Below are 19,143 nucleotides of genomic sequence, written 5' to 3'. Positions count from 1 at the left end.
TTTGGCGAAGTAGGCTGTGATTTGATGATAAATTAACAGGCACCGCATCGATTATATGCAACACAGGACAAGCTAGATAAACTAGTAATATCATCAACCATGTGTAGTTAACTAGTGATTATGTTAAGATTGATTGTTTTTTATAAGATACGTTTAATGCTAGCTAGCACCTTACCTTGGCTCCTTGCTGCACTCGCATAACAGGTAGTCAGCCTGCCACGCAGTCTCCTCGTGGAGTGCAACGTAATCGGCCATGATCGGTGTCCAAAAATGTCGATTACCGATTGTTATGAAAACTTGAAATCGGCCCTAATTAATCGGCCATTCCGTTTAATCAGTCGACCTCTAGAGGAGATGGAAACGCATGGTGGAGAGATGTTCTGGAGAAACGAATGAAGAAGAGGGGAGGAGATGGAAACGCATAGTGGAGAGATGTTCTGGAGAAAGGAATGAAGAAGAGGGGAGGAGATGGAAACGCATGGTGGAGAGATTCTGGAGCTACAGGTTAATGTGTCACCCAATTAATTATGAAAATATAAAACAACGCCCTCTCACTAGGTTATACAAAATTAAATACAAATGCACTATCAGGCCATTAGGACCCGATCGTAGCAATAGAGCCCTGAGTACTAGGCCATTAGGACCTGATGGTAGCAATAGAGCCCTGAGTACTAGGCCATTAGGAACTGATGGTAGTAATAGAGCCCTGAGTACCAGGCCATTAGGACCTGATGGAGGGACAACAGAGCCCTGAGTACCAGACCATTAGGACCTGATGTAGGAACAAAAGAGCCCTGAGTACCAGGCCATTAGGACCTGATGTAGGGACAACAGAGCCCTGAGTACCAGGCCATTAGGACCTGATGGAGGGACAACAGAGGGGATTACCTGGCCATTAGGTCCTGATGGAGGGACAACAGAGGGGATTACCTGGCCATTAGGACCTGATGGAGGGACAACAGAGGGGATTACCTGGCCATTAGGACCTGATGGAGGGACAACAGAGGGGATTACCTGGCCATTAGGTCCTGATGGAGGGACAATAGAGGGGATTACCTGGCCATTAGGTCCTGATGTAGGGACAACAGAGGGGATTACCAGGCCATTAGGTCCTGATGGAGGGACAACAGAGGGGATTACCTGGCCATTAGGTCCTGATGGAGGGACAATAGAGGGGATTACCTGGGCTCAACGGTCACGTGGAATTTTACTGCGGTCGTGACTGACGACTTACAGTGTGGCGGTAATACGGTCATGACAACATCCCTAGTCCTTACTCAAGGTTCTTTAACCTCAGTCTCACAGGGATACTGTGTTATGTTATTATGGGATGTCAAGGGTAAGGTCTTACCCAGTACAATCATGACAGTCTTCAGCAGGCTCATCATGATGTCTCTGTTCCTACGTGGTCCTACCCAGTACTAGTATCTAACACATAGTGTCTATTCCTATGTGGTCCTAACTCTAACCTACCCAGTACTAGTATCTAACATAGTGTCTGGTCCTGACTCTAACCTACCCAGTACTAGTATCTAACATAGTGTCTATTCCTACGTGGTCCTAACTCTAACCTACCCAGTACTAGTATCTAACACATAGTGTCTATTCCTATGTGGTCCTAACTCTAACCTACCCAGTACCAGAATCTAACACATAGTGTCTGTTGTGAAGGTAGTCGAGGTTCTTACCCAGTACGATGACGACAGTCTTCAGCAGGCTCATCATGGTGTCTCTGTTCCTGCGTGGTCCAGAGCTGTGTCTGCTCATCCTCATGGTCCTCTGTCTCACGTACATAAAGATGTGAGCGTACAGCACCACCATGACCAAGAAGGTGACCAGGTTGAATATGGCCCAGAACACCAGGTAGGAGTTACAGTACAGCGGCGCCATGCTAGAACACGTGCTGACGTCACAGATACAGTTCCACCCCACCGACGGGATGGCTCCCATGACGATAGACAAGGTCCAGATGACTACAATCACCACCACCACACGCCGGTTGGACATGCGCGTGTGCAGCTGCATGCGGAAAACGGTGATGTGGCGTTCGATGGCGATGGCGAGGAGGTTACACACGGACGCCGTGAGGGACGTGTCGATGAGACCCTGTCGGAGAAGCCACGTGGAGACCGTGAGGCGCCGCGTGTTCGGGCCCGTGTTGAACATCAGGTAGAAGTACGCCAGGCCGGCAAAGAAGTCCGCGGCGGCCAGGTTGGCCATCAGGTAGTAAATAGGGAAGTGGAAGCGGCGGTTGACATATATAGCCACCATGACCAGCAAGTTAGCCAGCATGATGAAGATACATACTGTGATACCCAGCCCCATCACCAGCTTACTGACGGTATTCCACTCTGTAGCCAGGTACTTTCCACTGCGGTTGTAGAAGAAGGCAATGGACTCATTGTAGAAGCACTGTTCCTCCTCCATCTTGAAGGCTGGATAGGGGGTCTGGAGGAGAGGAGACAGGGGTTAGAGAGAGTCACAGTAGGTTGTTAGGGGGTCTGGAGGAGAGGAGACAGGGGTTAGAGAGAGTCACAGTAAGTTGGAGAGTCACAGTAGGTTGGAGAGTCACAGTAGGTTGGAGAGTCACAGTAGGTTAGGGGGTCTGGAGGAGAGGAGACAGGGGATAGAGAGAGTCACAGTAGGCTGTTAGGGGATAGAGAGAGTCACAGTAGGTTGCTAGGGAGACAGGGGTTAGAGAGAGTCACAGAAGGTTGCTAAGGAGACAGGGGTTAGAGAGAGTCACAGTAGGTTGGAGAGTCACAGTAGGTTGTTAGGGGGTCTGGAGGAGAGGAGACAGGGGTTAGAGAGAGTCAGTAGGCTGTTAGGGGTTAGAGAGAGTCACAGTAGGTTGCTAGGGAGACAGGGGTTAGAGAGAGTCACAGTAGGTTGCTAGGGAGACAGGGGTTAGAGAGAGTCACAGTAGGTTGCTAGGGAGACAGGGGTTAGAGAGAGTCACAGTAGGCTGTTAGGGAGACAGGGGTTAGAGAGAGTCACAGTAGGTTGCTAGGGAGACAGGGGTTAGAGAGAGTCACAGTAGGCTGTTAGGGAGACAGGGGTTAGAGAGAGTCACAGTAGGCTGTTAGGGAGACAGGGGTTAGAGGGAGTCACAGTAGGTTGCTAGGGAGACAGGGGTTAGAGAGAGTCACAGTAGGTTGCTAGGGAGACAGGGGTTAGAGGGAGTCACAGTAGGTTGCTAGGGAGACAGGGGTTAGAGAGAGTCACAGTAGGTTGCTAGGGATACAGGGGTTAGAGAGAGTCACAGTAGGTTGCTAGGGAGACAGGGGATAGAGAGAGTCACAGTAGGTTGTTAGGGAGACAGGGGTTAGTAGTAATCATGGACCAACTGCAGGGGCCCTGACCTCTCACTCAGACATCATATTAGCATGGTATTAGTCATAGCAACGGGTCTGAATACTTATGTAAATAAGGTATTCATGTTTTACATTTAATATATTTGCAAAAAATTACAGAAAAAATGTTTTCACATTGTCATTATGGGGTATTGTGTGTAGATTGGTGAGGATTTTTTATTTATTTAATCCATTTTAGAATAAGGATGTAACGTAACAAAACGGGGTAAAAGGGAAGGGGTCTAAATACTGTCTGAATGCACTGTATATAAAACAAAGGAAATCACATTTTTGCCTTTAAAACGACGGCAACATTTTCTTTACGCCGCAATTAATTTTTTTGCAGAATTGTAATTGTAATTTTTCTCCACCGTGAAGGGGGGGGGGATAAAATATTTTGCTGCAAGGTGGGTAAGCAACTCTAGTGTAGACTTGGCCTTGTGTTTTAGGTTATTGTCCTGCTGAAAGGTGAATTCATCCCCCAGTGTCTGGTGGAAAGCAGACTGAACCAGGGTTTTCCTCTAGGATTGTTCCTGTGCTTAGCTCCATTCTGTTTATTTTGTATCCTGAAAACCTCCCCAGTTCTTAACGATTACAAGCATACCCATAACATGATGCAGCCACCACTATGCTTGAAAATATGGAGAGTGGTATTCAGTCATGTGTTGTATTAGAATTTCCCTAAACGTAACACTTTCTATGCACAACAAAAGTGAATTGCTTTGCCACATTTTTTTGCAGTATTACTTTAGTGCAGGATGTATGTTTTGGAATATTTTTTTTATCCTGTACAGGCTTCCTTCCTTTCACTCTGTCAATTAGGTTAGTATTGTGGCGTAATTACAATGTTGTTGATCCATCCTCAGTTCTCTTATCACAGCCTTTTAAACTCTGTAACTGTTTTAAAGTCACCATTGGCCTCATGGTGGAATCCCTGAATGGTTTCCTTCCTCTCTGGCAACCGAGTTAGGAAGGACGCATGTATCTTTGTAGTGACTGGGTGTATTGATACACCATCCAAAGTGTAATTAATAACTTCACCATGCTCAAAGGGATATTCAATGTATTTTTTTGCCATCTACCAATAGGTGACCTTCATTGCAAGGCATTGGGAAACCGCGCTGATCTATGTGGTTGAATCTGTGTTTGAAATTCACTGCTTGACAGATAATTGTATGTGTTGGGTACAGAGATGAGGTAGTCATTCAAAATTCATGTTAACCTCTTGACGCACGCCCAGGATAGGGGGCGCTACAGCGATTTTTGAAAAAATATGTGCCCATTTTAAACGGCCTCCTACTCAAACTCAGAAGCTAGGATATGCATATAATTAATAGATGTGGATAGAAAACACCCTAAAGTTTCTAAAACTGTTTGAATGGTGTCTGTGAGTATAACAGAACTCATATGGCAGTCAAAACCCCGAGACAGTTTCTAACAGGATGTGGAAATCTGATTTGCGGACTCAACTTCAGCACTTTGGCTATAAATCACACCGTGAGTTAGGATTCATTGAGCACTTCCTATGGCTTCCACTAGATGTCCCCAGTCTTTACAAAGTGGTTTGAGTCTTCTACTGTGAAAACTGACCGAATGAGAGGCTGTTGATCTTGGTCACATGGGGAGGGCCGTTACCATTATGATGCGGGCGCCCCTGGCTACCCTCCCCTTTCGAAACGTTTTGAAAGACAATGCAATCGTCCCCATGGAATATTATTAAAGCTCTGGTTGAAAAAGGCCCTAAAGATTTATGTTATACAACATTTGACATGTTTGAACGAACTTAAATCTTTTTGGGGGGGGCTTTCGTGAGGAGAAGTCCCGTGCATGACGAAACATTTTGAGGTGCCTTTGGAACGCACTAACAAGAAGAAGCTATTGGGATATAAATTATGAACTTTTTCGAACAAAACTACATTTGTTGGGGACCTGGGATTCCTGGAAGTGCCTTCTGATGAAGATAATCAAAGGTAAGGGAATATTTACAATAGTATACAAGAGTAGATTTGATATTCGATTGTTCCAAGATGGCGCTGACCTGTATTGCTTGCCTATTTTTCTGAGTATAGCATCCCCTTTTATTGCAAAGTGTGATTTCCCAGTAAAGTTATTTTAAAATCTGGCAATGCAGGTGCTTTCACGGGATGTTCATCTATAATTCTTTGAATGACAATATTACATTTTAAAAATGTTTTCGAATAGTAATTTAGTAAATTGTAGCACTGATCACCGGATGCATTTGAAGGAAAATAGTTTCTCAACGTCACGCGCCGATGTAAAATGCTGTTTTTATATATAAATATGAACTTTATCGAACAAAAGAATGCATGTATTGTGTAACATGATGTCCTAGGAGTGTCATCTGATGAAGATTGTCAAAGGTTAGTGCTGCATTTAGCTGTTTTTTGGTTATTTGTGATGCATGTGGTTGGTCGGAAAATGGCTATGTGAATACTTTGACGATATACTCCTCTAACATTATCTAATGTTTTGCTTTTGCTGTAAAGCCTTTTTGAAATCGGACAACGTGGTTCAATTCAGGAGAGGTGTATCTATAAAACGATATAAAATTGTCCTATATTTGAAAAAAAATTATTACAAAAAAAAATCTATTGTTTGGTTATGAATATGGCAAAATGATTTTACGCTGGATGTTGATCCCGCATACGGGACGAGCTATTGCACACAGAGTGAGTCCATGCAACTTATTATGTGACTTGTTAAGCACATTTTTACCCTTGAACTTATTTAGGCTTGTCATAAAGGGGTGGAATAGTTTTTGACTCAAGACATTTCAGCTTTTCATTATTAATCCATTTGTAAAACTTTGACAAACATAATTCCACTTTGACATTATGGAGTACTGTGTGTAGGCCAGTGACCAAAAAACTCAATTTAATCAATTTTAAAATCAGACTAACACAACAATGTGGAAAAAGTCAAGGGGTGTGAATACTTTCTGAAAGGCACATTGGTCAGTCCAAAATTGCTTTTTAATTCCGTCATGGAAATATATGCATTTCCTTTTAAAAAGTAATTTACGGTTTCTATGCCTTTAGTATTCCATGTGGGTCAATGTATCAGTGAATTGTGAAAATCTATCCAAGGATCGTTCCATAGGGTTGTGTATATTCTGGGGATGTGCATTTTCAATATGAACCCATTGTTCCTCTTTAGTGATTTAACTATATGTTGGGTGGTTAGTTGATACAATTCCAAATCTGGAAGGTTAAAACCACCCACAGACTCAGGAAGACTTAAAACTTAATTTGCCCATATAAAAAGTCTGTTATGACCGAGTATACTTTTTAAAAGAATGTCCTCGGTATTATCAAGAATAAAAATTAAAACTTTGGGAGCATTCTGAAGAGTTTTATTCTAACTTTAAGATGTATGGGAAGAATTGTGTTAACCTAACTGCAGTGTCCACCTTACAGTAGCTATCACAGCAAAAAAAATAACATGCTATTGTTTGAGGATATTGCAAAAATAAAACACTTGTCAAGGCAATTCTTGCTCTGATTTGTCATCCTGAAGGTCCCAGAGGTAAAATGCAGCATAGTTTTGTTTGATAAAATCAATTTTTACATTCAAATGTAGGAACTATCTACAGTTCTACAGTTTGAACCCCTGCTGTGTCTGGCTCCACACCCACCCGGCCATCTAGATGTGTGAAGGTTAGTGTCTTTTCTGTAGGGAAGCTAATGATCCATCGTGTAAACAAAAAAAAAACATGTATTACGATAGCATGTTTGTATGTTCTCTGTAGTTAGTCTCTATGTAGTTGAGAATGTATAAATTGACCAATTCAGCACATTTGTGCAAAATTGATGGAAAATATTGTGTAGTGATTTAATTCTTCACTGGATCAGTCTGAAACTTTTCACACACACTGCTGCCATCTTGTGGACAACATCTAAATTACACCTAAAATCCAAATCTCAATGTATGGTCCTTTCTCTTGCATTTCAAAGATGAAACAAAAAAAACAAATAGAAAACATGTTTTTATATTATCTTTTACCAGATCTAAGGTGTTATATTCTCCTACATTAATTTCCCATTTCCACAAACGTGAAAGTGTTTCCTTTCAAATGGTATCAATAATATGCATATCCTTGCTTCAGGTCCTGTGCTACAGGCAGTTAGATTTGGATATGTCATTTTAGGCGAAAATTGAAAAAAAAAAGTGTTTGATCCTTAAGCATTCTAAGTATTAGATATTTTTTGTGGTCCACTTAAAGCATTGCTGTAGATGGTGAGTTATTCTTAAAATTTTTCCTATTGCCATTATTTCTGTTTGTTTCCACATTAACTTTATAATTGAGAGATTTTAGAGTATTCTGAAAATATTTATAGCAAGGGGGACATCGAGTTTTCAGTATTGGTCAGGTATATCAGGAGATCATGTGCAAATACGTTTATTTTAATGTTTACCTGTTACGTTTGGGTCCTGTCTAATTCTTTCTGCAAGCGGTTCAATTGCCAGTGCAAACAGGAGAGGGGAGAGAGGACATCCCTGTCTTGTGCCCCTTTCTAAAGCAATTTCATCAGATAATGTATTATTTGTGTATATTTTTGCCTCAGGACATTTATATAAATATTGTTATTACCTTTATTATTTAGGTTGTAAAAGTTGAACGCTTCCAAAGTTTTGAATGGAAAAGGCCATTCAAGATGGTCGAAAGGCTTTTTGGATGGTAAATTACTGAGATTGGTAGAGAAATACATTGTGACTTGTATTGCACATCTTCATTTTAAGCATAGAAAACGGTGTGTGCCCTCAGACATGGAGGTAGTCAAAGGTCATTCAGCTACCCAAGAATAGCAGAGCACCCTTTAATAGTTCAAACAGCCAATCAAATCAGCCTGTTACCAGTGCTTAGTAAACTTTTGGGAAAAAATATATTTGATCAAATACAAAGTTAATTTACAAAAGAAAATGCTTATAGGAAAGGGCACTCATGCTCAGCACTGACACAAATGACTGAGGATTGGCTGAAAGAAACTGATAGTAAATAAATATAATATATATACACTTGTAAAGGTTTTGAGCTTTGGCAAAAATGTAAAACATCACAGCGCAATTGAAAAATATATATGGCACATGGAAACCAAACAGGTGGGATGGTCTGAGAGTGGCTGAACATAAATATATGTTAAATAAAGATAAAGACTTTAAAATAAAGAGATAAAGATAAAGAGGATAAAGAGCTTATGTTCAGCAACGTATTATTGTTATGTGATCGCTGTATAGAAAAGTACAAATGTATGTAAAATGTATATTTAAATGTACAGTACCAGTCAAAAGTTTGGACACCTACTCATTCAAGGGCTTTTCTTTATTTTTGCTATTTTCTACATTGTAGAATAATAGTGAAGACATCAAAACTATGAAATAACACATATGGAATCATGTAGCCAACTCCCTGACCAAGGATCTTCTCCCCTGATTGCTCATTTTGGCAGGGCAGCCAGCTCTAGGAAGAGACTTGGTGGTTCTGAACTTCTTCCATTTAAGAATGATGGAGGCCACTGTGTTCTTAGGGACCTTCAATGCTGCAGAAATGTTTTGGTACCCTTCACCAGATGTGTGCCTCGACACAATACTGTCTTGGAGCTCTACGGACAATTAATTCGACCTCATGACTTGTTTTTTTTGCTGACATGCATTGTCAACTTCAGCACTTTATCTCGACAGGTGTGTGTCTTCCCAAATCATGTCCAACCAATTGAATTTACCACATGTTGACTCCAATCAAGTTGTAGAAACATCAAGGATGATCAATGGACACAAGATGCACCGGAGCTCAATTTCGAGTCTGATATCAAAGGGTCTGAATACTTTTGTAAATAAGGTATCGGTTTGTAATTTTGTGTCTAATGTCTAAAACCTGTATTCACTTTGTCATTATGGGATATTGTGTAGATTGATGAGGATTTTTATTTATTTAATCCATTTTAGAAAAGCTGTAAAGTAACAAAATGCTGAAAAAGTCAAGGGGTCTGAATACTTTCCGAATGCACTGTTTGTTTGATATAGTACCAGTCAACAGTTTGGACAAACCTATTCATTCAAGGGTTGTCGTCACGACTTCCTCCGAAGTCGGTCCCTCCCCTTGTTCGGGCGGCATTCAGTGGTCGACGTCACAGGCCTTCTAGCCATGGCTGATCCATTTTTCATTTGTTTTGTCCTTGTCTTACACACCTGGTTTCATTCCCCCAATTACTTGTTCATTATTTAACCCTCTGTTCCCCCACGTTTGTATGTGAGTGATTGTATGTAATACGGTCCGTTATTGTGTGCTAGATTATTGCGTTGTATTATTGATTCCTTGAGTAATTACGTTTATTACTTATATCTGCTGTCCTGCGCCTGACTCCTCTACACCAGCTACACACAGGCATATTACAGTTTTTTCTTTATTTTTACTATTTTAAATGAACAGGTTTGCCTTGTTAAAAGTTAATTTGTGGAATGTATTTCCTTCTTAATGTGTTTGAGTTAATCAGTTGTGTTAGGACAAAGTAGGGGTGGTATACAGTAGATAACCCTATTTGGTAAAAAAAACAAGTCCATATTATGGTAAGAACAGCACAAAAATGCAAAGAGCAACAAAAGTCCATCATTACTTTAAGACATGAAGGTCAGTCAATCCTGAAAATGTTCAACAACTTAACGTTTCTTTAAGTGCAGCCGCAAAAACCATCAAGTGCTGTGATGAAACTGGCTCTCATGACGACCGCCACAGGAAAGGAAGACCCAGAGTTATCTCTGCTGCAGAGGATAAGTTCATTAGAGTTAACAGCCTCAGAAATTGCAGCCCAAATAAATGAGTCACAGAATTAAAAAGTAACAGACATCTCAAGCCCGCAGCGTCTCCCTTCTCAAGAAAGCACATATACATGTCCATCTGAAGTTTGCCAATGAACATCTGAATGATTCAGAGGACAACTGGGTGAAAGTGTTGTGGTCAGATGAGACCAAAATGGAGCTCATTGGCATCAACTCAACTCGCCGTGTTTGGAAGAGGTTGCCTATGATCCCAAGAATACCTTCCCCACCATCAAACATGGAGGTGGAAACATTATGCTTTGGGGGTGTTTTTCTGCTAAGGGGACAGGACAACTTCACCGCATCAAAGGAACGATGGACGGGGCCATGTACTGTCAAATCTTGGGTGAGAACCTCCTTCCCTCAGCCAGGGCATTGAAAATGTTTATTCCAGCATGACAATGACCCAAAACACACGGCCAAGGCAACAAAGGAGTGGCTCAAGAAGAAGCACATTAAGGTCCTGGAGTGGCCTAGCCAGTCTCCAGACCTTAATCCCATAGAAAATCTGTGGAGGGAGCTGAAGGTTCGAGTTGCCAAACGTCAGCCTCAAAACCTTAATGACTTGGAGAAGATCTGCAAAGAAGAGTGGGACAAAATCCCTCCTAAGAGGTGTGCAAACCTGGTGGCCAACTACAAGAAACGTCTGACCTCTGTGATTGCCAACAAGGGTTTTGCCACCAAGTACTAAGTCATGTTTTGCAGAGGGGTCAAATACTTATTTCCCTCATTAAAATGCAAATCAATTTATAACTTTTTTGACATGAGTTTTTTCTGGATTTTTTTGTTGTTATTCTGTCTCTCACTGTTCAAACGTACAAAATCAGCAGGGGATCAAATACTTTTTTCCACTCACTGTATGTATTACAGCCATACCTCTTCTCCTCCTCCAGTCATATATATTACAGCCATACCTCTGCCCCTAGTCATATATATTACAGCCATACCTCTGCTCCTAGTCATATATATTACAGCCATACCTTTGCCCCTAGTCATATATATTACAGCCATACCTCTCCTCCAGTCATATGTTTTACAGACATACCTCCTCTCCTCCTCCAGTCATATGTATTATCCATGTATTACCTTCTGCTGGGCGGATGGAGGTACTGTGTCCCAAATGGCACTCTATTCCCTGTGACATAGTCTAAAGTAGTGCACTAAATACGGAATAGAGAGCCATTTGGGACGCATCCATTGATTCTCATGGAATGGCTGTGTTTAATTGTAAATCCGACCAGATAAGAGTTCCTTTGTTCTGTCTCTTTTGACCATAGGGAGCGACAGGATAATAGGCAGGCTGTGACCTCATCAGTGCTAGACACAGGGTGCTCCAGGGTGGTCCTGTCTACAAGAGAAGACGAATGGACGTGTCCCAAATGGCCCATGTGCATCTGGTGAGAAGTAGTGCACTATATAGGGAATGGAATGCCATTTGGGATACACCTAGCCTGGTCTTTTTATCCCATTGACGGAGAGAGAGAGAGAGAGAGAGAGAGAGAGAGAGAGAGAGGAGAGAGAGAGAGAGAGAGAGAGAGAGGACTGTCTGCACACAGTTAAGCATAGAAAGCTTTTGTCCTCCCTTCACTTCAACACAGTCTCATCAAACAGCTCACACACAGGACCGGCCCTAGCATTTTGGAGGCCCTACGCAAGATTTGGTTGGGCCCCAACCCCATCTCACGGCAAAATATTTTAGTCGCCCCCCTCTTCACGGTGGAAAGATAAGTTGTAATGTTAATTTCCTGCAAATCTACACATTTTGCCATGGACCATAAAGAACGTTGCAGTTTTTAAAGGAAGTTTTCTGCAATTCCACGCATTTCCGCATAGGGCGGAAATAACTTTGCAATTTTATAACGAATACCACGCATATCTACTAATTTTGCCTGAGATAAAAAATAAATCAATTATAATGTCCTGCAATTCTATTCATTTTGACATGAAAAAAATACAAGAGTTTGTTTTTTATACTTTGGTATAAATACTGAAATCTTAGTAAATATATACCCTACCATACCCGTCTGTACATTATGTCCTGAATCTTTTCTACCACGCCCAGAAATCTGCTCCTTTATTCTCTGTCCCCAACGCACTAGACCCTCATCCTACTCCCCCTCTGTTCCTCGGGTAATGTGGAGGTTAACCCTGTGTGTCCCTAGGCACTCTCATTTGTTGACTTCTGTAATTGAAAAAGCCTTGGTTTCATGCATGTTAACATCAGAAGCCTCCTCCCTAAGTTCGTTTTTCTCACTGCTTTAGCACACTCCGCCAACCCGGATGTCCTTGCCGTGTCTGAATCCTGGCTTACGAAGGCCACCAAAAGTTCGGAGATTTCCATACCCAACTACAACATTTTTTGTCAAGATAGAACTGCTAAAGGGGGAGGAGTTGCAATCTACTGCAGAGATAGCTTGCCTGCAGAGTTCTGTCACACTATCCAGGTCTATGCCCAAACAGCTCGAGCTTCTAATTTAAAAAAATGAATCTCTCCAGAAATAAATCTTTCACTGTTGCCGACCTCTTTTCGACCTCCCTCAGTCCCCATCTGCACCCTGGACCCCATATGTGAATTGATTGCCCCCAATCTATCTTCAAAGGTCTTCCCTGTGGCTCAGTTGGTAGAGCATGGTGTTTGCAATGCCAGCATGGTGTGTACAACGCCAGGGTTGTGGGTTTGATTCCCACGGGGGGCCAGTACAAAAAAATAAAATGCATGAAATGAAATGTATGCTAAATGACTTAAATGTAAATGTTCTGTTAGGTGACCTAAACTGGGATATGCTTAACACCCGGCAGTCCTACAATCTAAGCTAGATGCCCTCAATCTCACAAATTATAAAGGAACCTACCAGGTACAACCCTAAATCTGTAAACATGAGCACCCTCATAGATATTATCCTGACCAACTTGCCCTGTAAATACACCTCTGCTGTTTTGAAATCAGGATCTCAGCGATCACTGCCTCAATGCCTGTATCCACTATGGGTCCGCGGTCAAACGACCACCCCTCATCACTGACAAATGTGTTTGAGGGAGCTTCTGCGAGCAGGCCTTTCTAATTGACCTGGCCCGGGTATCCTGGAAGGATATTGACCTCAACCCGTCAGTAGAGGATGCCTGGTCGTTCCTTAAAAGTGCCTTCCTCACCATCTTAAATAAGCATGCCCCTTTGAAAAAATGTAGAACTAAGAACAGCTATAGCCCTTGGTTCACTCCAGACCTGACTGGCCTCGACCAGCACAAAAACATCCTGTGGCGGACTGAACTAGCATCGAATAGTCCCTGCAATATACAATTTTTCAGGGAAGTCAGGAACCAATACACACGGACAGTTAGGAAAGCAAAGCCTAGCTTTTTCAAACAGATATTTGCATCCTGTAGCTCTAACTCCAAAAAGTTCTGGGACACTAAAGTCCATGGAGAATAAGAGCACCTCCTCCCAGCTGCCCACTGCACTGAGGCTAGAAAACACTGTCACCACCGATTAAGCCACGATAATCAAGAATTCCAATATGCATCATTACAGCTGGCCATGCTTTCCTCCTGGCTACCCCAACCCCGGCCAACAGCTCTGCACCCCCCGCAGCTACATGCCCAAGCCTCCCCAGCTTCTCCTTCACCCAAATCCAGATAGCAGATGTTCTGAAAGAGCTGCAAAACCTGGACCTGTACAAATCAGCTGGGCTAGACAATTTGGACCCTTTCTTTCTAAAATGATCCGCCGCCATTGTTGCAACCCCTATTACTAGTCTGTTCAATCTCTCTTTCGTATCATCCGAGAATCCTAAAGATTGAAGAGGGGGATGACCATGGCAGCTTTCCAAAAGCGGTGACACTCTAGACCCAAACTGTTACAGACCTATATCCATCCTGCCCTGCCTTTCTAAAGTCTTCAAAAGCCAAGTTAACAAACAGATCACGGACCAATTCGAATCCCACCGCACCTTCTTCGCTTTGCAATCCAGTTTCCGAGCTGGTCACGGGTGCACCTCAGCCACGCTCAAGGTACTAAACGATATCATAACCGCCATCGATAAAAGACAGTACTGTGCAGCCGTCTTCATCGACCTGGCCAAGGCTTTCGGCTCTGTCAATCACCGTATTCTTATCGGCAGACTCAACAGCCTTGGTTTCTCAAATTACTGCCTTGCCTGGTTCCCAAACTACTTCTCAGATAGAGTTCAAATAGGAGGGCCTGTTGTCCGGACCTCTGGCAGTCTCTATGGGGTACCACAGGGTTAAATTCTCGGGCCAACTCTTCTCTCTGTATATATCAATGATGTCGCTCTTGCTGCTGGTGAGTCTCTGATCCACCTCTATGCAGACGACACCATTCTGTATACATCTGGCCCTTCTTTGGACACTGTGTTAACAAACCTCAAAAGGAGCTTCAATGCCATACAACACTCCTTCCGTGGCCTCCAACTGCTCTTAAAACGCTAGTAAAACTAAATGCATGCTCTTCAACCTATCACTGCCCGCACCCCCGACTAGCATCACTACTCTGGACGGTTCTGACTTAGAATATGTGGACAACTACAAATACCTAGGTGTCTGGTTAGACTGTAAACTCTCCTTCCAGCCTCATATTAAGCATCTTCAATCCAAAATTAAATCTAGAAATCGGCTTCCTATTTCGCAACAAAGCCTCCTTCACTAATGCTGCCAAACATACCCTCGTAAAACTGACTATCCTACTGATCCTCGACTTCGGCGATGTCATTTACAAAATAGCCTCCAACACACGCAAACTGGATACAGTCTATCGCAGTGTCATCCATTTTGTCACCAAAGCCCCATATACCACCCACCACTGCGACCTGTATGCTCTAGTTGGCTGGCCCTCGCAACATATTCGTCGCCAGACTCACTGGCTCCAGGTCATCTATAAGTCTTTGCTAGGAAAAGCTCCGCCTTATCTCAGCTCACTGGTCACCATAACACCCACCCGTAGCACGCGCTCCAGCAGGTATATCTCACTGGTCACCCCCAAAGCCAACACCTACTTTGGCCGCCTTTCCTTCCAGTTCTCTGCTGCCAATGATTGGAACAAACTGCATAATTTCTATATATATATATATATATATATATATAGGATGCAGGAGGATGGTGTGGTCTATATATATATATATATATATATTTTTTTTTTTTTTTTTTCTGAGGTTGGAGAGTTATATCTCCCTCACTAACTTTAAGCATCAGCTATCTGAGCAGCTTACCGATCAGTGCAGCTGTACATTGCTCATCCAACTACCTACCTCATCCCCATACTGTTTTCATTTACTTTTTTTGCCCACCAGTACCTCTACTTGCACATCATCATCTGCACATCTATCACTCCAGTGTTAATTTGCTAAATTGTAATTACCTCGCTACTACTGGCCTATTTATTGCTTTACCTCCTTACTCCATTTGCACACACTGTATATAGATTGCTATTGACTGTACTTTTGTTTATCCCATGTGAAACGGTGTTGTTTTTTGTTCCACTGCTTTGCTTCATCTTGGCCAGGTCGCAGTTGTAAATGAGAACTGGTTAAATAAAAGGTGAAATAAAAAAATACTGAACAAAAATATAAAAACACAACATGTAAAGTGTTGGTCCCATGTCTGGACCCCAGTTAGAGTAGCAGCTGCTTTTGCAATCCACATGCTGACTGCAGGAATGTCCACCAGAGCTGTTGCCAGAGAATTAAATGTAGATTTTTCTACCATAAGCCGCCTCCAATGTCATTTTGGTGAATTTGGCAGTACGTCCAACCGGCCTCACAACCGCAGACCATGTGTAACCACGGGAACAAATCCTACTTCTTCACCTGCAAGATCACGCGAGCAGTTTGGATGAAATGATTGAATAACATGCTTATGTAAATGAATTTTGCAACGCTCGCACACATAACGCTCCTCCAAGACAGAGTCCCACATTGCAACCTATTGTATCTTTATGGGCTCTGGTCAAAAGTAGTGCACTATGTAGGGAATAGGGTGCCATAGACCCTGGTCTAAAGTTGTGCACTAAGTAGGGAATAGGGTGCCTTTTGGGATGTATCCTGATTAATGACAGACAGATGAAAGAAACACTTAGAGGGAACATTAAAAATGGGGACTTCTTTTAAGTGTTCCAGCTAATTTATTGAGTATTCAGTAAGACAAGCAGTGGAGCAGGGAGTGTGAGGTGGCTCATTGGTAGAAATGAGGTGGCTGTAGGTGGGACTCAATCCATTCAAGGCTTTCAACACCTGGAGGCTTTTAAAAGTTAATCCCACAGTGGACTGGTATTCACTGGAGTACAGAAAGGATGGTGTTAATGTGGGCTGACTTCTTGGTCAGGACTCTGGAGAAGTTGTAGCCTCTGAAGTGATTTGTCTGGTAGGCCCCTCGAACAGATCATTGCCGTAGTCAACCCGGGAGAAGATGAAGGCGTAGATGAGTTTCACAGATGGAAACATTATCTTTAGCAGATATGTTCAATATGAGCATTAAAAGGACAGCGAAGGATCAAACTTGACTCCCAGGTTGGATATGACAGGGAACAGATAGATGTCTTGACCAACAATTGTAGGTCAGATGTTTCCAGCACTGCTGACCTGCTTGGGTGTCTCAAATAAGCATCGCCTCAGTCTTGCAGCTGGAGGAAGTCATTTCATCCATACCATGATGTCATCTAGGCAGCTGCCAATTTACGATAGTGCCGAGATGGTAATATATACCTGGGTATCGTCAGTGTAGCTTAACAGCCGTGGACGTTGATATTATGGTCTCTAAGGATTTGGCCGAGAGGGAGCATGTAAATGAGGGACAGAAACATACCCGGTGGGACATTGCATGTGACTGCAGACTCCTCCGATCTGGACTCTCCAATCGTGATGTATTGCTTCCCATTGGAGAGATAGGAAAACCAGTTGTTCCAGAGACAGCCGTGTGCTCTCTGAGACGTCGCAGGAGAATGTGCTCTCTGAGACACCGCAGGAGGATGGTGTGGTCTAGACAGCAGCTGTGTGCTCTCTGAGACGCCGCAGGAGGATGCTATGGTCTAGACAGCAGTGTGCTCTCTGAGACAACGCAGGAGGATGTGCTCTCTGAGATGCCGCAGGAGGATGGTGTGGTCTAGACAGCAGCAGTGTTCTCTCTGAGACACCGCAGGAGGATGTGCTCTCTGAGACAACGCAGGAGGATGTGCTCTCTGAGACAACGCAGGAGGATGTGCTCTCTGAGACGCCGCAGGAGGATGGTGTGGTCTAGACAGCAGCAGTGTGCTCTCTGAGACGCCGCAGGAGGATGGTGTGGTCTAGACAGCAGCAGTGTGCTCTCTGAGACGCCGCAGGAGGATGGTGTGGTCTAGACAGCAGCAGTGTTGCTCTCTGAGACGCCGCAGGAGGATGGTGTGGTCTAGACTGCAGCAGTGTGCTCTCAGACACCGCAAGACGATGGTGTACGGCAGGGTTCCCAACTGGTGGCACGCGGGCCGTTTTATTTATCCCCCCCCAAGATTTGAGCAAATGTTTTTTTTTTTTTTTTGGGATGGTCAATAGACTGTAAAAACACCAGTAAATCAGATCTAAGTGATTTTAATTAAGAAATATTTTCCCAAGTATTCCAATGCGTAAGGTTTACTTTGCAGTCTACAAATTATTTGTAATTATGTTCCAGCCCCCAGACCAACCGCTCAAGAAAAAAAATAAAAAAAAGAAAAGAGGAGAATGCTGGGAGATCCAGAATCTGCAGTCAACTGTAGATTGTTAGTTCCTTTCACCAGAGCTGTTTTCGGTGTTGTGCAAGAGCCATGCAGAAGGTTGGAAGATTTTACATCATTATTTTACAAACAGCTGTTAAGAACGGGGATCTGAAATTGCGTCAGGCCGTACTCATAAAAGCAGAACAGATGGAAACGTTTCAGATACTGACAGATATAACACTAGGTTGTGCTAACACACCCAACCCCCAAAGTCTTCCATTTCAGACACAGCCCATGAATTCCACAGTTTATAGTATTTAGTCAGACCCCCCCCCACCCCAACCCCTATCCCATAACTTATACAGACCCCTGAACTGCCTGACATAGCTTAGGACTTATACTGAACAAAATGAGCTTCCCTGAGCCAGTTTGTGTAGAAATGATTAGGTTGTGCAAACAGTTTCATCAGCTGTCCGGGTGGATGGTCTCAGTTGATCCCGCAGGTGAAGGAGGAAGGATGTGGAGGTCCTTGGCTGCCGTGGTTACTTGTGGTCTGCAGTTGTGTGGCCAGTTGGACATACTACCAAATTCTCTAAAACGATGTTGGAGGTGGCTTAATGGTAGAGAAATTAACATTCAATTCTCTGGCAACTGCTCTGGTGGACATTCCTGCAATTGCACGCTCTCTCAAAACTTCAGACATCTGTGGCATTGTGTTGTGTGACAAAACTGCACATTTTAGAGAGGACTTTTATTGTCCCCAGCACAAGGTGCATCTGTGTAATAATCATGCTGTTTAATCAGCTTCTTGATAAGGCCACACCTGTCAAGTAGATGGATTTTCTTCGCAAAGGAGAAATTCTCACTAACAAGGATGTAAACAGATTTATGCACCACATTTGAGAGAAATATGTTTTTTTGTGCATATGGAAAATTTCTGGGATCTTTTATTTCAGCTCTTGAAACATGGGACCAACACTTTACATGTTGCTTTCATACTTTTGTTTATATAGTATTTAGTATTAATTAGGATCCCCAGTAGCTGCTGCCAAAGCAGCTACTCTTCCTGGGCTCCAAACAGGGTTGGAACAGTTACACCTGAACAAGGCAGCAGCTACTCTTCCTGGGGTCCAAACAGGGTTAGTTTATATCTTTTTTTCAGTATAGTTTACGAATTGCTGTGTCACGCTGCCATAGAGACACTGTAAGGAATGTGAACATATAAGATGACCACACACATCCACATTGCTGTGCGTAAATAATAAGGATTCGATTACA

The 19,143-nt window shown here is 42.9% G+C and overlaps 1 protein-coding gene across 1 annotated transcript in view; it reads right to left on the bottom strand.

Annotated features, from left to right (window-relative positions):
* Positions 1–19,143, bottom strand: part of LOC106572527 (lysophosphatidic acid receptor 1) — a 100,761-nt gene that overhangs the window by 58,050 nt on the left and 23,568 nt on the right. Inside the window, exon 2 of the mRNA XM_014146771.3 lies at positions 1,689–2,448. Within this exon, the coding sequence (XP_014002246.1) occupies positions 1,689–2,427 (739 nt within the window). The 5' untranslated portion in view covers positions 2,428–2,448. The remainder of the gene's footprint in view (positions 1–1,688; positions 2,449–19,143) is intronic.

Source organism: Salmo salar, chromosome 01 (genome assembly GCF_965601325.2).
Source record: "Salmo salar chromosome 01, fSalSal1, whole genome shotgun sequence".
NCBI classification, from domain to species: Eukaryota; Metazoa; Chordata; class Actinopteri; order Salmoniformes; family Salmonidae; genus Salmo; species Salmo salar.
The sequence above is the reverse complement of the archived record's forward strand: the minus strand, read 5'-3'. Positions and strand labels throughout refer to the sequence as shown.